Source organism: Talpa europaea (assembly GCF_964194135.1).
Source record: "Talpa europaea genome assembly, chromosome: 10".
NCBI lineage: Eukaryota > Metazoa > Chordata > Mammalia > Eulipotyphla > Talpidae > Talpa > Talpa europaea.
In genome coordinates, this window is record NC_140077.1 from 61,817,140 (window position 1) to 61,833,443 (window position 16,304).

The window sequence follows — 16,304 nt, forward strand, 5'->3', positions numbered from 1 at the left end:
ACCCTCATGCACACAACACCTGCCCACCACTGACATGTGGGGCTGCTGCCCTTCTCCCTCCTCTATCTTGTTAACATCCTGTACATGCATCTCTATTCCCTTTCCTCTTCTAAATTCCATTTTGAGAGATTAGGATATACCACAATTTCTGTCCCATGCAGGAGGCAATCTGGAGAGATTCCTCAATATAGGGAAAAAAAGAAAAAGACCCCCCCCAAGGCCTACATATCTGCTTTTATACCAAACCTGGCTGCTTAACTCCACCCTCAGGCCCAGCAACCCTCCCTTCAGTGATGATGGGATTTGTAGTTCTGGGTGTCTTGATGGCCTTGGTCTGGAGTGGGGGTAGAGTCTACAAAACCTGTGTGGAGTTTGCTCGGAACATCCTTTCCTGGTCACAGGATTATTCTTTCAAACATCAGAAAACAAGTATGTTAAACAAGGCACGGTTGTTAAATAAGGGAGGGTAAATAAGCAGCAATGCTTATCTGGTGGGGTAGGAAGAGAGACATGTCCTTTTATCACTGTGTTACCCATTCCCTCGTGGGTAAATGCCCAGCCATACAGGCTCAAAACAGGGCTCAAATCAGGTCCACAATTCTAAGGCACCTCCTGGTGAGGAACCTTAGGAAAGGGGCAGAAGGGGCCAGATGAGTCTGGAAGAAAAAGAGCAAAATCAAAATCAAGATAAATGCTGCCATTGTTAACATTCCCATGGGCCTCTCACCCACATCTGTTTCAAATGTCTTTTTCCATGTCCCCCAAGTCCCTGGTACAAGTACAAGGCCAAGAATCAAGCACAGCTTCTTCACATGTCTCTCTGCTCCAGGTGCCTCCTCCAGGTCTCCTTCTTCTCTCCATCCTTCTTTCTTCCTTCTTCAGTCTCCTCTTCAGCTGCTCCTCCTCCCTGCTCAGTTCCACCCTCCCTTGGATGGGGCAGGGAACCTGGAATCTTGGCTTTCCCTGGGGATCCACCTGTTAGACTTGGACTCAGGCCCAGATCCCAGCCTTAAGTTTTCATTTACTGCTCTTGCTTTTAGTCAGTTTCACTTTCCATTTCTTCTCTCTAGTTGGACAAGCATCTACTCAGAAGCTTGAGGAAGAGCATCAGCTGATGCAGCTACACCCCCACACCCACATATACCTTGCCTTTATAAAGCTCCTTCAGCATTTACTTCAGGCAGACTAGGAAGATTTCTGAAGAACAAGTCATCTTGGACACCAGCTTTTGAGAACAGCAGGGAAGCAGACTGCCATCATGAGGTCAGTGAGAAAAGAATGCATAAGCATGCTTTCACCTTGAATGCAAATTGTAAGGCAGCTCCTGGGTTGCAAGCTAGTTCTTGAGTTGTCCTGTTAATTATTGTCTTAACTTGCCTCTATCTGCCTCTGTCTATTTCTATGACTTTTTCTGGAACCTTCACTTTCCTAGTCATATAGGGTTGGCTGGAAAAATGCCAAACAGATACAGGAAAGTTCTAAACTGGTGTAACAAGTTCTAAGCTACTAATACTCATCACTGAATGGTGCCTAGAGCCAGGAAATGGGGTAAAAGAGACCTGGCAGAAGGGATACCACTTTGTGATTCAAAGATCGACCCAAGGAAATGACCCTTTATGTGCTCTGTCCTTGTTTTGCTTGAAAGAACAGGAGGTTTACTTCTCATAATTTTAAAAGGAAGCAATTTTTCAGCATGGATTATTAAAGATGGAATTGGTAATCAAACTTAATTCACATTGAAGGGGATTTTGCTCTGAAACATCTGATCACTTTACAGTGGGAAGTTGGAGGAAACAATTCTTATAGATGGGCATTTTTCCATTTCTTAAATGAAAACTAAAACCAAAACTTAGTTTATTTTTATTGTTCTCATGAGAGGTGATGAGCAGCAGAACATTCCTCTTCAAAACATGATGACCTGATCTCTTTTATAACACTGATGGGGTCTCCAGAAAGCAGAGCAATGGTTGCTAGGAGTGCTTGGGAGTGAGGTTGTGACTGACTAGAGAGAAAGGAGCACAGGGAAAAGCTTGGGGATGATACAAATTGTCTGTAGGAGATAGGGGGTGTTTTGCCTGAACATTTGTCAAAACTCAAGAATCTGTACAATAAAATTGGGTGCATTTTAATGTACATTAAAGATAATCTTTGTAAACTTCATTATTGCATACAGACCTGTTAGAGTTCTTCCATCAGAGTCTCAGAAAAGGGAGCACAGGGAGAAAAACATGCCTTTCCCACCAAACACCTATAGGGAGAGACAGAGGGGTGAAAAGCTTAAGGAAGGGGGATCCTATTTGAAGGTCTTGGAGAGGTGTTGGTTAAACACTGGGAAAAGTTTCTCCAGAGTTCCCCTTTCAGCCCCACACAGTGAGACAGTTAAATCCAAAAGCGTAGGCTCTTTAGTAAAAGAGGGAGAAGAATAAAGGACGCTTGCACAGACACAAGTGGGCAGAAAGAGTTGCCCCTGAAAAGGGACAGGTTCAGTAAAAGAAAGTTCTGCATAGTCACAGGTGGGCAGCCTTAGGAGGAGAGCTGCCTCTGCTGCCTTGCAAAGGGAAGAGATCAGTGAAGGGAAGCACCAGCATGGTCACAGGTGGGCAGAAGGGCTGCTGCCCCTTGCCAGTGAAGAAATTGCACTGATAAAAGTCTTCTCTTTGGGAGGGGCTCATTCCTTTGTGGAGTTAACTTTTGTTAACCTAATTAGTTCTAGGGTGTGACTATGTTGATATGTAAGGACCAGTGATTCTCTATAACGCCCCTCCCCCATCTCCATATCCCCACCTCTGCTCTGCAGCTCTGTGATACTCGCTATAGTAGTCTGACACTTGCCATAGCTGTTGGCACCTAAGGATTTTTCATTTCTATAGGTGGTTTAATGACCACCTTAATCACTTCTACCCCCACCTGCAGCTTCTGGCCTTGTGAAAGTCGGTTTCTGGTCTTGTAGTGCCTCCTTTCCATATTTTCTACTCTTAACTTCCATCACTATTATCCTTCATAAAGAAAGGAAAAGAAGACCCCAGGAGTAAGGAAATGAAGCATTCTCAAATGCTTTGCAGGGTTATGTCTGGGGAGGTGGTGAGTGAAAGGAATTCACTGTCAAGTACCTCAGGTTACCCTTTTCCCTGTCGGAGTCCTGGTTGTAAGTGGTGTTAACTGTGCATAAATGAGGTTGACCAGAAATCCAGGCTCTTTCCAGTCCAAGCTTTGGTAATTTGCCTGCTGAAAGCTTTTACAATGGTCCATGCTTGAGTGTATGTCAAGTGCCACTGATATGCAAGGCCACAGACCCTTTTCTCTGGACTGTAGTCTCTGGTCTATGCTGAACTAAACTCCACATGATACCTATTCCCACCAGCTGTAGGGACACAAGCACCCTGGGCTGCTCCTCCCCAGCAGTGCTAAAAATTACCAAAGAGAAATACCATCTGGGAAAATGCCTGGCAACTGCCCGCTGATGGAGGAACTCTGCCTCCCCCTTCAGATATTCAAAATTCACCTACAATATAAATAACAGTCTCTATGTGATCAGATATAAATAACAGTTTCTATGTGATCAGTAGTTGGCAGTGTACTCTGTTAAGTTCTTTTTTTTGCTAAGATTTATTTATTCATGCATAGAAGAACTGGGGTACAGGCCAGAGGCGCAGGAGGGTGAGAGGATTCACCAGAACAGGCAAACTGACTGAAATACACTGCTGAGGGAGGAGCGGGAAAGACCAGAGAGGTCTGCAGCACCATGTGGGATTTTCACCAGCTGGCCGAGATCCAAGTTCTTACCTGCATTCTCACCTCACCTTCACATTAATCTTAGGAAGGATTATTCATTTTTTTATTCACCTCAAATTCTTTTTTTATTATTTTATTTTATATATTTTACATCATTTTTCATTTTAGTACAATGTATGCATTTTCATTTTGGTTATAGTCCCTGTGAAATTCCCAACACCCATTCACCTGTGTACCATCACCATAGTCCCTTGTGCTCTTCCCACCCCTGTTTTGATCCTGCTTCCTTCTCCCTCTTTGCAGAATGTCTCTGGCTTATAGTTGCTTATTGATTTTGATTTTGATTTTATTATGATTACTTTTTGTTTCCTGATCCCTTATTTGGATCCTCTACATTCCTCCTATAAGTGAAACCATCCGATATTTTTCTTTTTCTTTCTGGCTTATTTCTCTGAGCATAATCCCTTCTAGCTCCATCCACGTTGCTGTAAATGGAATGAGTTTATCTTTTTAGATTGCTGAGTAATATTCTATAGTGTATATATACCACATCTTCTTGATCCAGTCATCTATTTTTGGGCATTTGGGTTGTTTCCATAGCTTACCGATTGTAAATAGTGCTGCAATAAACATAGGTGTGCATCACCTCAAATTCTTGATCAGCAAAATGGGACTTAGAAGGGCAAAAGTCTAGGGCCTCCCCTGGTGGTGCAATGGTTGAGCGCTGGGCTGCGAAGCTGCCCACAGCCTCTGCAGCGCTGGTTCGATCCCCAGCCACTGGCGAGGGCCCCACATGGCGCGCAGACCTCTCCTGCCGTGCCCACTGCTCCCCTCAGGAGTGTATTTCGTCAGTCTGCCTGTTCTGTTCCCGGCTCTAGCTCTGGTGAATTCTCTCACCCTCCCAAGCTTCTGATAGTACCCAGTGCTTGCATTAAATAAATAAATGAATGAATGAATGAATGAATGAATAAATAAAAGAAGGGCAAAAGTCTTGCTCAAGTGGTCACACAAAGAGCAAGCGTCAGAAATGGGTCCCTACCACTGAGGCACTGAGAACCTTCTGGCTCCATGCAAAAAGACCAAAATGGTTGCATTATGTTCACTATGCTCACGGTTTAGAGAGAAGGGAGAGGACTATTACGATAAGACTCTGAGGGCTCTGTTTGGAGAGTGAAGACCACTCTGGTGGTGACCCTCTCCTTACAGTGCCAGAGTCACAGTGTAAGTGAAGGCAAAAGTGGATATAGGAGAACTATTTCTTTAAAAAAAAAATTTATTCATGCATACAAGAACTGGGGTACAGGCCAGAGGTGCAGGGGTTGAGAGGATTCACCAGAGACAGAGTGGGGAACAGAACAGTAGATAATGGAAACACAGGACTGAGGGGAGCAGGGGCAAGTCAGGAGAGGTCTGCTGTGCCATGTGGGTAGCTCCCTGGCTGGGGATCAAACTTGTGCTGCAGTGGCTGCAGTTAGCTTCATAGGTTGCATCTTAACCCCTTGCGCCTCCAGGGAGGCCCCAGAGAACTATTTCCTGAAACTCATTCTCCCACCCTTAGAATGGGCTGGAAAGAATTCCTTTTCCTTCCTTCCCAATTAAAGGAACCCCAGGGAGAACCATTTTCCATTTCTCCACAAAAATCTTAATAGCACTCTATCAGTTTCTTTTTCTTTCTCTCTTTTTTTAAAGCACATACCTAAGAGCTAGCTAGCATCCTGGGTGGAAACCTGTTCAGCATTTTCTATTGATCCACAAGCAGAAAATAAAATCTGCCTAAACCACAGCCTTTCAGAATTATAGAGAAACAGCTCACAAAGTAATTCATTCCTGTTTCTCAAATAAGAGGCTGAGAATTTCTGAGTACAATATCCCCAATTAGACTGACTCGTTTGTTGCATGCTTTCAAATCAAATATATATTTATCTAATTCAATGATAAATCGTTCCTACCAATTCATGCATTTTTATTTCCGTGACTCTTTCTCATTTACAGAGTCAGACAGTGTGAGGACCCAGAGGGAAGGGATCCCAGCTGAACTGGCAACTGGGAGCTGGGGGAGAGAAAGGAGCTTACTGGGGAGGTGGGGAGGAGGTATGCTCAAAACTTTGCAAGCAAAACCTGGTCAACAAGAGCTGGGGCCTGGAGGAAGTTGACCAGGTTCTGTTCCCTTTTTTTGTTGTTGTTTCTTATATTTGAAAAGGTTACATCAGGGCATTGTGAATTTCCCTGTGGTTATTTTGAAAGCATGCTTCCTTCTTCACAAATGTCCTCATGATTAACCCAGCATTGCAAAACTCCATTTCACAATGAGGGTTTTTCCTTGAAATTTGCCTTTTCAGATTTGGGGATAAATACTTGAATATTGTTACTTACCTGCTAGATATCCCATTTGAACTGTGAGCAGGGGAAAGAGGTGCAGAATCTCCCAAACTATGTTGCAGATACCCTCTATCACCCCCAACCTAAGTGATCTATCATTGTGAAAATTCCTGTGTCTTGCACTCTGAAATCCTGACTGAGTAGATCAGAAATAAGGTTCAGGAGAAAAATGCATATTAAAAGGGGACCAGAAATATTTCATATGTATACTAATTGTTTCCTGCATTGGATGTGTGTACATGTGAGTAGAAGAACCCCAAAGTGTGTGGAGATGTTAACATAAAGCAACGCTTGACTGTTCAAGGGATATTTTAGGGATGAGAAAGTGGCCTTGAGAAAATCACTGCCATGAAGTGAAGTCTTACCAGAGTCTTCATACTCACTGTGGTTCGATCCAACCTCACCTGAGAAGGTGTTAGAAAGGCAGCCTCCCAGAACTACTGAATCCAATATGCAGCTTTTTAAATTGAATTAACATTGCTTTATAATATTGGATAGGTTTCAGGTATGCATCATTATAAAATGACATCATGGACCTCCCCGGTGGCGCAGTGGTTGAGTGCTGGGCTGCGAAGCTGCCCGCAGCCTCTGCAGCACCAGTTCAATCCCCGGCCACCAGTGAGTGCCCCACAGAGATCGCAGACCTCTCCTGCCGTGCCCGCTGCTCCCCTCAGCAGTGTATTTCGGTCCATCTGCCTGTTCTGCTCCCCGCTCTGGCTCTGGTGAATCCTCTCACCCTCCCGTGCTTCTTTTTTATTTTTTTAATTAATAAATTTTATTTTTATATTCCCCATACAATTGCAATCCCCCCATTCTGACCCCAATCCCTCCCCTCCCGCCCCCCACCCCCCAAAAAGTGTCTCTGGTTCATAGTTTTTGTTGATTTTGATTTTCACTTTCTTATAGTTATTCATTTTCCTGGTCCCTTATTTAAGTTTTCTAGATTCCTGCTATGAGTGAGACCATCCGGTATTTTTCTTTTTCTTTTTGGCTTATTTCACTGAGCATGATCCCTTCCAGCGTCATCCATGTTGCTGCAAATTGCATGTGTTTATCTTTTTTGAATGCTGAGTAATATTCCACGGTATATATGTACCACATCTTCTTGATCCAGTCATCTATTTTTGGGCATTTGGGCTGTTTCCAAAGCTTAGCTATTGTAAACAGTGCTCCTCCCGTGCTTCTGACTGTACCCAGTGCTTGTATAAATAAATAAATAAATCTTTAAAATAAATAAAATTGCATCATGGTCAGATCTGCATTTTAACAAGATTCCCACATGGTTAGGTCCATGTGCTCATGAAAGTGAAGAAGCACTGCTTTGGAAAATTCCTTGGCTCACATTTTGAAGCAATGGACTCCTTGGGTTGTAGCTATTCTGATCAATTAAGTGGACATGTGGTCTGTCTGTCCCTTTGTCACCATAATTTCAGGTTTTCAGGCCTAGTTTCCCAGCCAGGAAGGGATCCCAGGCTGCAGGGGCAGCGCTGAGTCCCAGCCACTAGACCACCCAGGGCTGGTGTCTCACAAATCCGCAGCAGGAACTTCACCGGTGCGCAAGAAAGCAAGCGAAAAAAGGTAGATTTGTTTAGCAAAATAGATGTAAGGAAAAGTTTATTAAGGAACGAAGGAACAGAAACAAAGTGGACTCCCAGGCCTGTGGAAACAGGCCAGGGAAGAGTAAAGAAGCCAGAGCAGATTCCTGCCTCGGGTAATATTCACCTTCTTTCCCTCATTATTCGGTCTCTTTGTGATTGGTTAGTTCTCAGCGGTCTCACTCACTCTGCCTCTGCTGAGAATGACCTCCTGCATCCCAGCCCTTATCTTGAGTCCCTTATCTTTATCATCCTTGTCCAGAAATGTCCTGATAGTCCTTCTTAGAATTTGCTGCCCTAGCAGACCTCTTCTGACTCCCCTCCGCAGTGTATTTAGGTAGATCTGCCCATTCTGCTCCCCACTCTGTCTCTGGTGAATCCTCCCACCATCCCCCTACCACACCTCTGCTCTATACCCCAGTTCCTGTACGCATAAATAAATAAAAATAAATCTTTTTAAAAAACTAAAAAATAATTTGCTGTGCTTATCTCTGGAGCCTCCCTTATTTCTTTCAGGCTTATGCTGACTTTAGACACTATCCACTTGCGTTTCACTCGCCTTTATGTAATTGACTGGGACAAAAAGAAAGCAATTGTGGCACAAGCATCCCAGAAACTTCTCTGGAAACGCTTACTCTTATCTATTGTGCAGGGGTCTTGAAAATTTCAAGATACTACTCTAGTAATGGTTTTTGCCAGGGATGTGTGTGCAGTGTCAACAGGCTGTTACCACCAAGACAAGGGAGCGTGAGAAGGAGGAAAGTAGGTTGATCTAGGGATTTCCTAAGGACTAGCAGTTCTTGTTTTCTCTGCTTTGGTCAGCAAAACCTCGGGACTGCAGCTTGAGGTCAAGAGAAATCTCTCCTTAAGCAGAGGGAACTCACCACTCACTGTTTTCACTAGATACTGACTCTCTAGGTAAAAATAGCGTTCAACTCCCCATGTTTTAACCAGAGTTTGCTACTAGATACCAAGTCTCCAGTAGGAAGCACATTCATTCCCTGTTTCACTCTCCACCAAAGCTTACCACTGTTGTAGAGAATCCCCCTAGACACAGACCCACATCTGAATCAGATTTAGAAAAAGCCTTTATTAGCCAGCCAGCTCCTGTCCCTCGGGTTGGGAGCTGCCCCCAGCAGAGGGTGACAGGGTTTTTAAAACTGAAAACTGTAACCAGGAGTTTGCAGGCACCAAAGCAAGCAAGAGTACAGAAGCAAAAAACAGGCAGTTGCAAACAGTGAAGCCTTTCACCAGATGCTGGGTTTCCCCTACAAAGGATACATACATCTTGTTTTTCTGACGAAACCCAGCCTCTATTGTTTTGGAGTGGAATTTTCCCACAGTCCTAATTTATCCTCCTGAGATGGCTCAAGCTTAGGCCTTGCATGGTCTGCTACATTTCACATTGCCCCTGTTTCACACCACCACCCACTCCAACCCACTCCCACTCCATCCCTACCCCCCACTACACCCTCACCCACCACCACCCCTCACTCCACTCCCGCCCCCTCAACTCCTACCCCATCCCCTTGCACATCCTCCCACACCCCACCCTTCATCCCCTCCCACACCCCCACCCCCACACCACCACCTTCTTTGCTTTAACCACCACAGTTTTCGTTGTGTTTTACAGGTTTGTTTGCTTTGGTTATACATAGTCCACAAATAAGAGAAACCATCCAGTAGTAGTCTTTCACTTTCTGATTTATTTCACTTAGCATAATCGCTTCAAGGTCCATCCATGTTGCCCCAAAGGCACTATTTCATCTTTTTTATAAAAACTGAGTCGTAACCTATTGAGTTTATATATCACAATTTGTTTGTCCAGACATCAGTCAATGGGCATTTAGATTGATTCCATGTCTTGACTATTGTGGAAAATGCTACTATGAACACAGGGGTATGTAAATCTTTTTCATATTAGCGTTTTCATATTTTTCAGATAAACACCTAGGAGTGGTATTGTTGAATTACATGGTTTTCTATTTTTAGTTTTTTGGGTGGGTTGTTTGTTTTTTGTGGGACCCTAGCTGGCGGCTGGGGATCGAACCAGCGCTGCAGAGGCTGCGGGCAGCCTCGCAGCCCAGGGCTCAACCGCTGCGCCACTACAGGAGGCCCTCTAGTTTTAGTTTTTTAAGAAATTTCCACACCATTTTCCACAGGGGCTGCACCAATTTACATTCCCACCCACAAGGAATGAATGTCCCTTCATTTCCATACCTTCACCAACAGTTGTAGTTGCCATTCTTTTCAATATAGGATATAGGCCAGTCTCACAGGGTTGAGATAATATTTCATTGTGGTTTTAATTTGCATTTCCATATAATAAGTGATGTTCAGAATTTGTAAAGAGTATTTAGAGTAACTTTCAAAATCACATGGGGTAAATTTTGTATCCTGCAACTTTACTGAATTTTCTCTCCTTATAGAATCCTCGTCAGATTTTGCTATTAGCATAACTTTGGCTTCATAATATTATTTTTGGAAGTATTACCATCTCTTCTGTTCTTGAAAGAGTTTTGAAAAGAATTTATATTAATTCACTAAATGTTTGCTACTCCACCAGGAAAGATATCTGGCCCTAGACTTACATCTTTTGAAAGGATTTTGAATATTTATTTAGTCTCCTTCTTAGTAATAGGTCTGTTCAGATTTTCTATTTCTTCATGATTCAGTCTTGGTAGGTGTGCATTTCTAGGAATTTATCCCTTTCTTCTACATTGTCAATGTATCGATATATAGTTGTTCATAGTGGTGTTTCCTTATATTTCTGTGGTATCAGCTATAATTTCTCTTCTTTTAGTTCTAATTTTACTTATTTGAACTCTTTCTTGGTGAGTCTAGCTAAAAGTTTGTAAATTATTTATCTTTTAAAAAAACTTTTGTTTAATCAGTTTTATTTTCTTTTTAATTTCAATTTACTTTCACTCAGATCTTTGTTGTTTCCTAACTCCTACCCACTTTGAACTTAGTTTGAGCTTCTGATTTGAGATCTTTCTTTTTTCCTAAAGTAGGCATTTTATCACTACAAATGGCCCTCATAGAACTACGTTAGTCACATCCTACAAGTTTTGGTAGATGTTTATTTCCATTTTCATTTGTCTCAAGATATATTTTTTATTTCTCTTTTGAGCTATTCTTTGACCCACTGGTTAGTCAATACATGTTGTTTAATTTATATATATTGGGCCTCCCTGGTGGCGCAGCGGTTGAGCACTGGGTTGCAAAGCTGCTCGCAACCTCTGCAGCGCTGGTTCGATCCCAGGCTGCTCCCCGGCCACTGGAGGGGGGTCCCGCATGGCGCGCAGACCTCTCCTGCCGCCCGCTGCTCCCCTCAGCAGTGTACTTTGGTCCTTCTACCGGTTCTGCTCCCCACTCTGGCTCTGGTGAATTCTCTCACCCTCCCGCGCTTCTGACTGTACCCAGTGCTTGCATAAATAAATAAACAAACAAACAAACAAATAAATAAATAAAATCTTTTAAAAAATAATTTACATATATTACGAATCTTGCAGTTTTCATTAGGAATTGATTTTTAGAGTCACAACATTTCGGTTAGAAAAGATACTTGATGTAATTTGAATCTTCTTGACTTTATTAAGACTTTTTTCATGGTTTAACACATGGTTTGTCCTGGATAACATTCCTTGTGCACTTTTTTTTTTTTTTTTAAGATTTATTTTATTTATTTATACAAGCACTGGGTACAGTCAGAAGCGCCGGAGGGTGAGAGAATTCACCAGAGCCAGAGCCGAGAGCAGAGCAGTAGACTGACAAAGTACACTGCTGAGGGGAGCAGCGGGCAGCAGGAGAGGTCTTTGCGCCATGCGGGACCCTTGCCCGGTAGCTGGGGATCGAACCAGTGCTGCAGAGGCTGCGGGCAGCTTCGCAACCTAGTGCTCAACTCCTGCACCATCGGGGAGGCCCTAGATCTTATTCTTTACACATTCATTCTCTCTGTGTTTTTGGATTGAGGAATTTTATTTATTTTCATATAAAGTAATTATTGGTAGTTATGGACTGACCATTGTCATTTTGTTTATTGTATTCTGGTTATTTTGTAATTCCTTTGCTCTGTTCTACTTCTCTTGTTCACATGCTTTGTGATTTGATGATTTTTTGTAGTGGCATGCTTAGATTCCTGTTTCCTTATCATTTATAAATTTACTGGGGTTTTGTTGTTGTTCGTTTTGTAACATTTTTTAAACTGATTAAAAACTTTAGTTCTAGTGCATACTAAAGATCAACCATTTTTATTCCTTCAACATATTTAATATTTTTGATGTTGAAATTTATATTTTCATCTTATTTATCTACTAACAAACTGGTGTAAGTATAGTCTTTTTTTTTTTTTAAGTTTTGTCTTTAACCTTTATACTGGATTTGCAAGCAATTTATCCATCAAAACCTCCTGGACACTGGTGGTTTTGGATTCATATTTCTTATTATCTGGTCTCAGAACTCCCAGTCTAAAATATTTTGCTCAAAATCTTACTTCTAGGAGACATCAAGAATCTAATACCAATCCAATGGGTTTTAAGGGGAAGGCTTAGGAAAAATCAGGAGACCTGAATTTCAATTTTCTTTTCTTTTTTTTTTTATAGAGGCATGTTTTATTTATTTGTTTGTTTGTTTGTTTGTACATGCACTGGGTACAGTCAGAAGTGCGGGAGGGTGAGAGAATTCACCAGAGTCAGAGCGGGGAGCAGAGCAGGCAGAAGAACCGAAGTACACTGCTGAGGGGAGCAGCGGGCAGCAGGAGAGGTCTGCGCGCCATGTGGGACCCTCCTCTGGTGGCTGGGGAGCAGCTGGGGATCGAACTGGCACCGCAGAGGCCGCGGGCAGCTTCGCAACCCAGCGCTCAACCGCTGTGCCACCAGGGAGGCCCCTGAATTTCAATTTTCAATCACTTTTATAATAATAAAGTCACATGCATAGTTGATTTTCTTACTAAATTGTTCAGTGTTACTCTAAATGTATTAGGTTGGCCAGCTTAGCATTGCTGAGCAAACACTTAGCAAACACAGTGTTTCTAAGATGTCCAGTGGGAGCTAGCTCATAGGTTTAGTAACGTTGAATGACCTCTTCTACTTGCCCTACACTTTGAGTAATCAACATCTTCTGAACTTATATATGACAGGTTTGGAATATGTTGCGCCTTGAAGGGATGAAATTTATATCAATAAGTACTTAAAGGTTTAGTTTGATAAGATTCTTCTGGCTTACTGATTTACCAAAGCCTACATCCTCTCCTTTGTCACATCCACTCCAATCTTGCAAAAACACAAAGAGATAGTCACCAAACTCATGAAAGCGCTTCCCATTTCTCTTTTTCTCCTTTTTAATATAATATTGGTAAGAATAGATGATGCCATTTTTGGATGAATGTTCTTCCATGTCAATTTGTGGCAAATAAGTTGGCAATATATTATTTCAGTCATAACTTTTTTTTTAAATTGTACTACTCTGTGAAATCCAAAATTATGGATAACACTGGATTTAATGATTTTGGGAATTTTTTCCCAATCTTATGATGCCAATAAACTACTGGTAAAAAGAAGGAACACAAACTCAGTAAAACATATCCCAAACCCCAAGCAAATATAGATGTGAGAATAAACTTTTAGATCTTATGTAATTTATTTCATTAAAAAGGGCAAATGACAGCCCTTGGCATCTTCCAACTCAAAACACACACCTGTCAATGTTTATTTGTTTCTCAAAACCAATTCATTGCCTCTGGGGATCTAGTCTATGTCTGGAAGACTGCTTAAAATAATTGAAGATGAAGGGACAAGGATTAAATCATGTAGCATGGTAGCAAATATCCCTGGGCTTTCATGTCTCACATGGCTCCTTCTAACCAGACTCTAAGCTTCCAGGAGCAGAGAAGGCCAGGATAACCTTTACTTTACTTAGTATCCCTAAAAAAAAAATAAGTGACACAAAGAGATAACCCTTTAAAAGGTCACTGAATGATTCAATGAAACTTACCAGAATGTGTGCATATAGAGAACTGAGTTAATAATTGTGTAGGACAAGAGAGACCAAATTTCCTTGTGTCAGCCTCTCTCTTCCTATTCCCCCCACCTCACCTTCTGCACATTCACTCACATAGTGCAAGCGACCTGTTTTGTAAGTTCTTGAACAGACCCTACCTATAGGAAAATGAATCAAAGGGGCAGAGTAAAGAACCTCCTCTTCTGTTTGAGAAAAACTGTGTGTAATAGTCAGGGCTCTCCAGAGAAACAGTAGGAAGCTTATAGAGAACCCAGGAAAGTCAATGACGAAGTTCTAGTCTGAATCGGAAGGCCTGAGAATGAAGAGGTTGTTGGTTTAAAATCCAGTCTCACAAGAAAAGGACCAGTCTCCCAGCTCAAGCAACCAGGCAAGAGAGAAAATTCATCTTTCGTCTGCCTTTTGTTCTACTCAAGCTCTCAATAAGTGGGATGAGGCCTATCATTTACTGAGGGAGATCTACATTATTCAGTCCATGCATTCAAATGCTAATACCTTTTGGAAACATCCTGAGACTTATGTACAGAACAAATGTTTAACTATATATCTGGGAATCACATGGCCCAGTCAGTCTGACATTCAAAATAACTTGTAATTGCATCATTGCTGCAATGCTTGGCAAGTACACATCACAGTGACCATGTTTATTTTCTCCACAGTGAGGACAACAAGAGTTCTCTGGAGAAAGTCCTCTCACAACTGAAATGCCATTTCACATGGAACTTATTTAAAGAAAATGGTGTCCCAGATGATCTGGAAAGTCGAGTGCTTGACCAGATTAGCACCTTAAATATTGAGTTCAAAGCCACAATGTGCAACCTGTTGGCCTACATAAAACACTGCAAGGGCCAAAACGAGGCAGCCCTGGAATGCCTACAGCAAGCTGAAAAGTTCATCCAGCAGGAGCACACTAACCAAGCAGAAATCAGAAGTCTTGTCACCTGGGGAAACTATGCCTGGGTCTACTATCACCTGGGAAAACTCTCAGAAGCTCAGACTTACATAGACAAGGTGAAACAAGTATGTAAGAAGTTTTCAAATCCTTATAGTATTGAGTGTCCTGAGCTTGAATGTGAGGAAGGGTGGACATGGTTAAAGTGCAGAGAAAACCAAAATGAAAGAGCAAAGGTCTGTTTTGAGAAGGCACTAGAAAAGAATCCCAACAACCCAGAATTCTCGTCTGGTCTAGCAATCGCTATATACCGTCTGGATACGAAACCACAAAAGTACTTTTCTGTCGATGTTCTGAAGCAGGCCATTGAGCTGAGTCCTGATAATCAGTATATTAAAGTCCTCTTAGCCCTGAAACTGCTGCAAATGAATGAAGAATCTGAAGGGGAACAGTTGGTTGAAAAAGCCTTGGAGAAAGCTCCTTGCCAAACAGATGTCCTTCGTAAGGCAGCCAAATATTACAAAATAAAAGGCAATCTAGACAAAGCTATTGAACTCTTTCTGAAGGCAATAGAATTCACACCAAATAATGGCTATCTGTATTACCAGATTGCATGCTGCTACACGGCAAAAGTCAAACAAGTTCAAGATACAGGAGAATCTGGAGTCAATGGGAATAGAGAGAAGATTGAAGAACTGAGGGAATATGCTAAAGCCTATTTGAATAAAGCTATTGAGAAGGGACTAAGTCCTCTGTATTCATTTTCTGATCTCACTGAGCTCCTAGAAACAGAAGAACATTATCAGACAGCTTTCAGTAAAGATGTCCCCAACACAGAGAAACAACTCCGCGAGAGCTATTGCAACTTTCAGGAGAATCATGGGGAGTCTGAAGACACTGCTGTCCGAAGAGATGTAGTGAGTTTGCCCACAAGCAAAAAGCCATTTGAAAAGGAAAATAGGAAATACCAACAACAGAATATAGATGAAAGTCAAGTTCCACAAAATGCACCAAATTATTGGTATCATCAAGGATTAATTCACAAGATGAGTGGAGATCTGCTGCAAGCAGCCAAATGTTACGAGAAGGAACTGGGACGCCTGCTAAAGAATAGCCCTTCAGGCATAGACCGCTTGTTCCTGCAAACATAGCTTCTTCTGAGCTTGAAGAAGGCAGTGAGGAACTGGGTCCAAACACAGAGAGCTCCCTGACTCCTAAGCTGAAAAACATAGGCAGGAGAGGAACAGAGTATCCGAGAAACGTGGAATGATGACCATAAGGGCGGGATGGGAAGGCGGGAGTTACCCAGTCTGAGTTTGCCTTTTGCTTTAATGTACTTTTTTTTTTAGAAAGCTGTTTTCTTGCGTTCCTCTCCCTGTCCACACTCACCACACACAGTTCTCTAGTCTGTAGTTCTTCTAACTACTCGAGGAAACAGTGCTCTGAGCCTAGTTGACACTGCTCAGTTTTCATTTTTCACTTAGTTCCCCAGATACCCCCATTTCTGTCCTTTTTGCCAAGTGACATAACTGGTGACTTTACCAACAGAATCTCACATCCCTCATGCATTACTCTCTAGACCTTAAGACCTCCTGAAGGAATGAATAGCTATTGACTAACCCTGGAATATTCCTTATGTCTTGCTCTTGACATTAGCCATGTATTGATATGTATTCCTGATAGTGATA

The 16,304-nt window shown here is 42.2% G+C and overlaps 1 protein-coding gene across 1 annotated transcript in view; it reads left to right on the forward strand.

Annotated features, from left to right (window-relative positions):
- Nucleotides 1-15,886, forward strand: part of IFIT3 (interferon induced protein with tetratricopeptide repeats 3) — a gene marked incomplete at its 3' end in the record, with an annotated part of 64,562 nt that extends 48,676 nt beyond the window's left edge. The window contains 2 exon segments of the mRNA XM_084245464.1: nt 14,502-15,758; nt 15,761-15,886. Of these exon segments, the coding sequence (XP_084101590.1) occupies nt 14,502-15,758; nt 15,761-15,886 (1,383 nt within the window).
- Between the last annotated feature and the right edge of the window lie 418 nt (nt 15,887-16,304).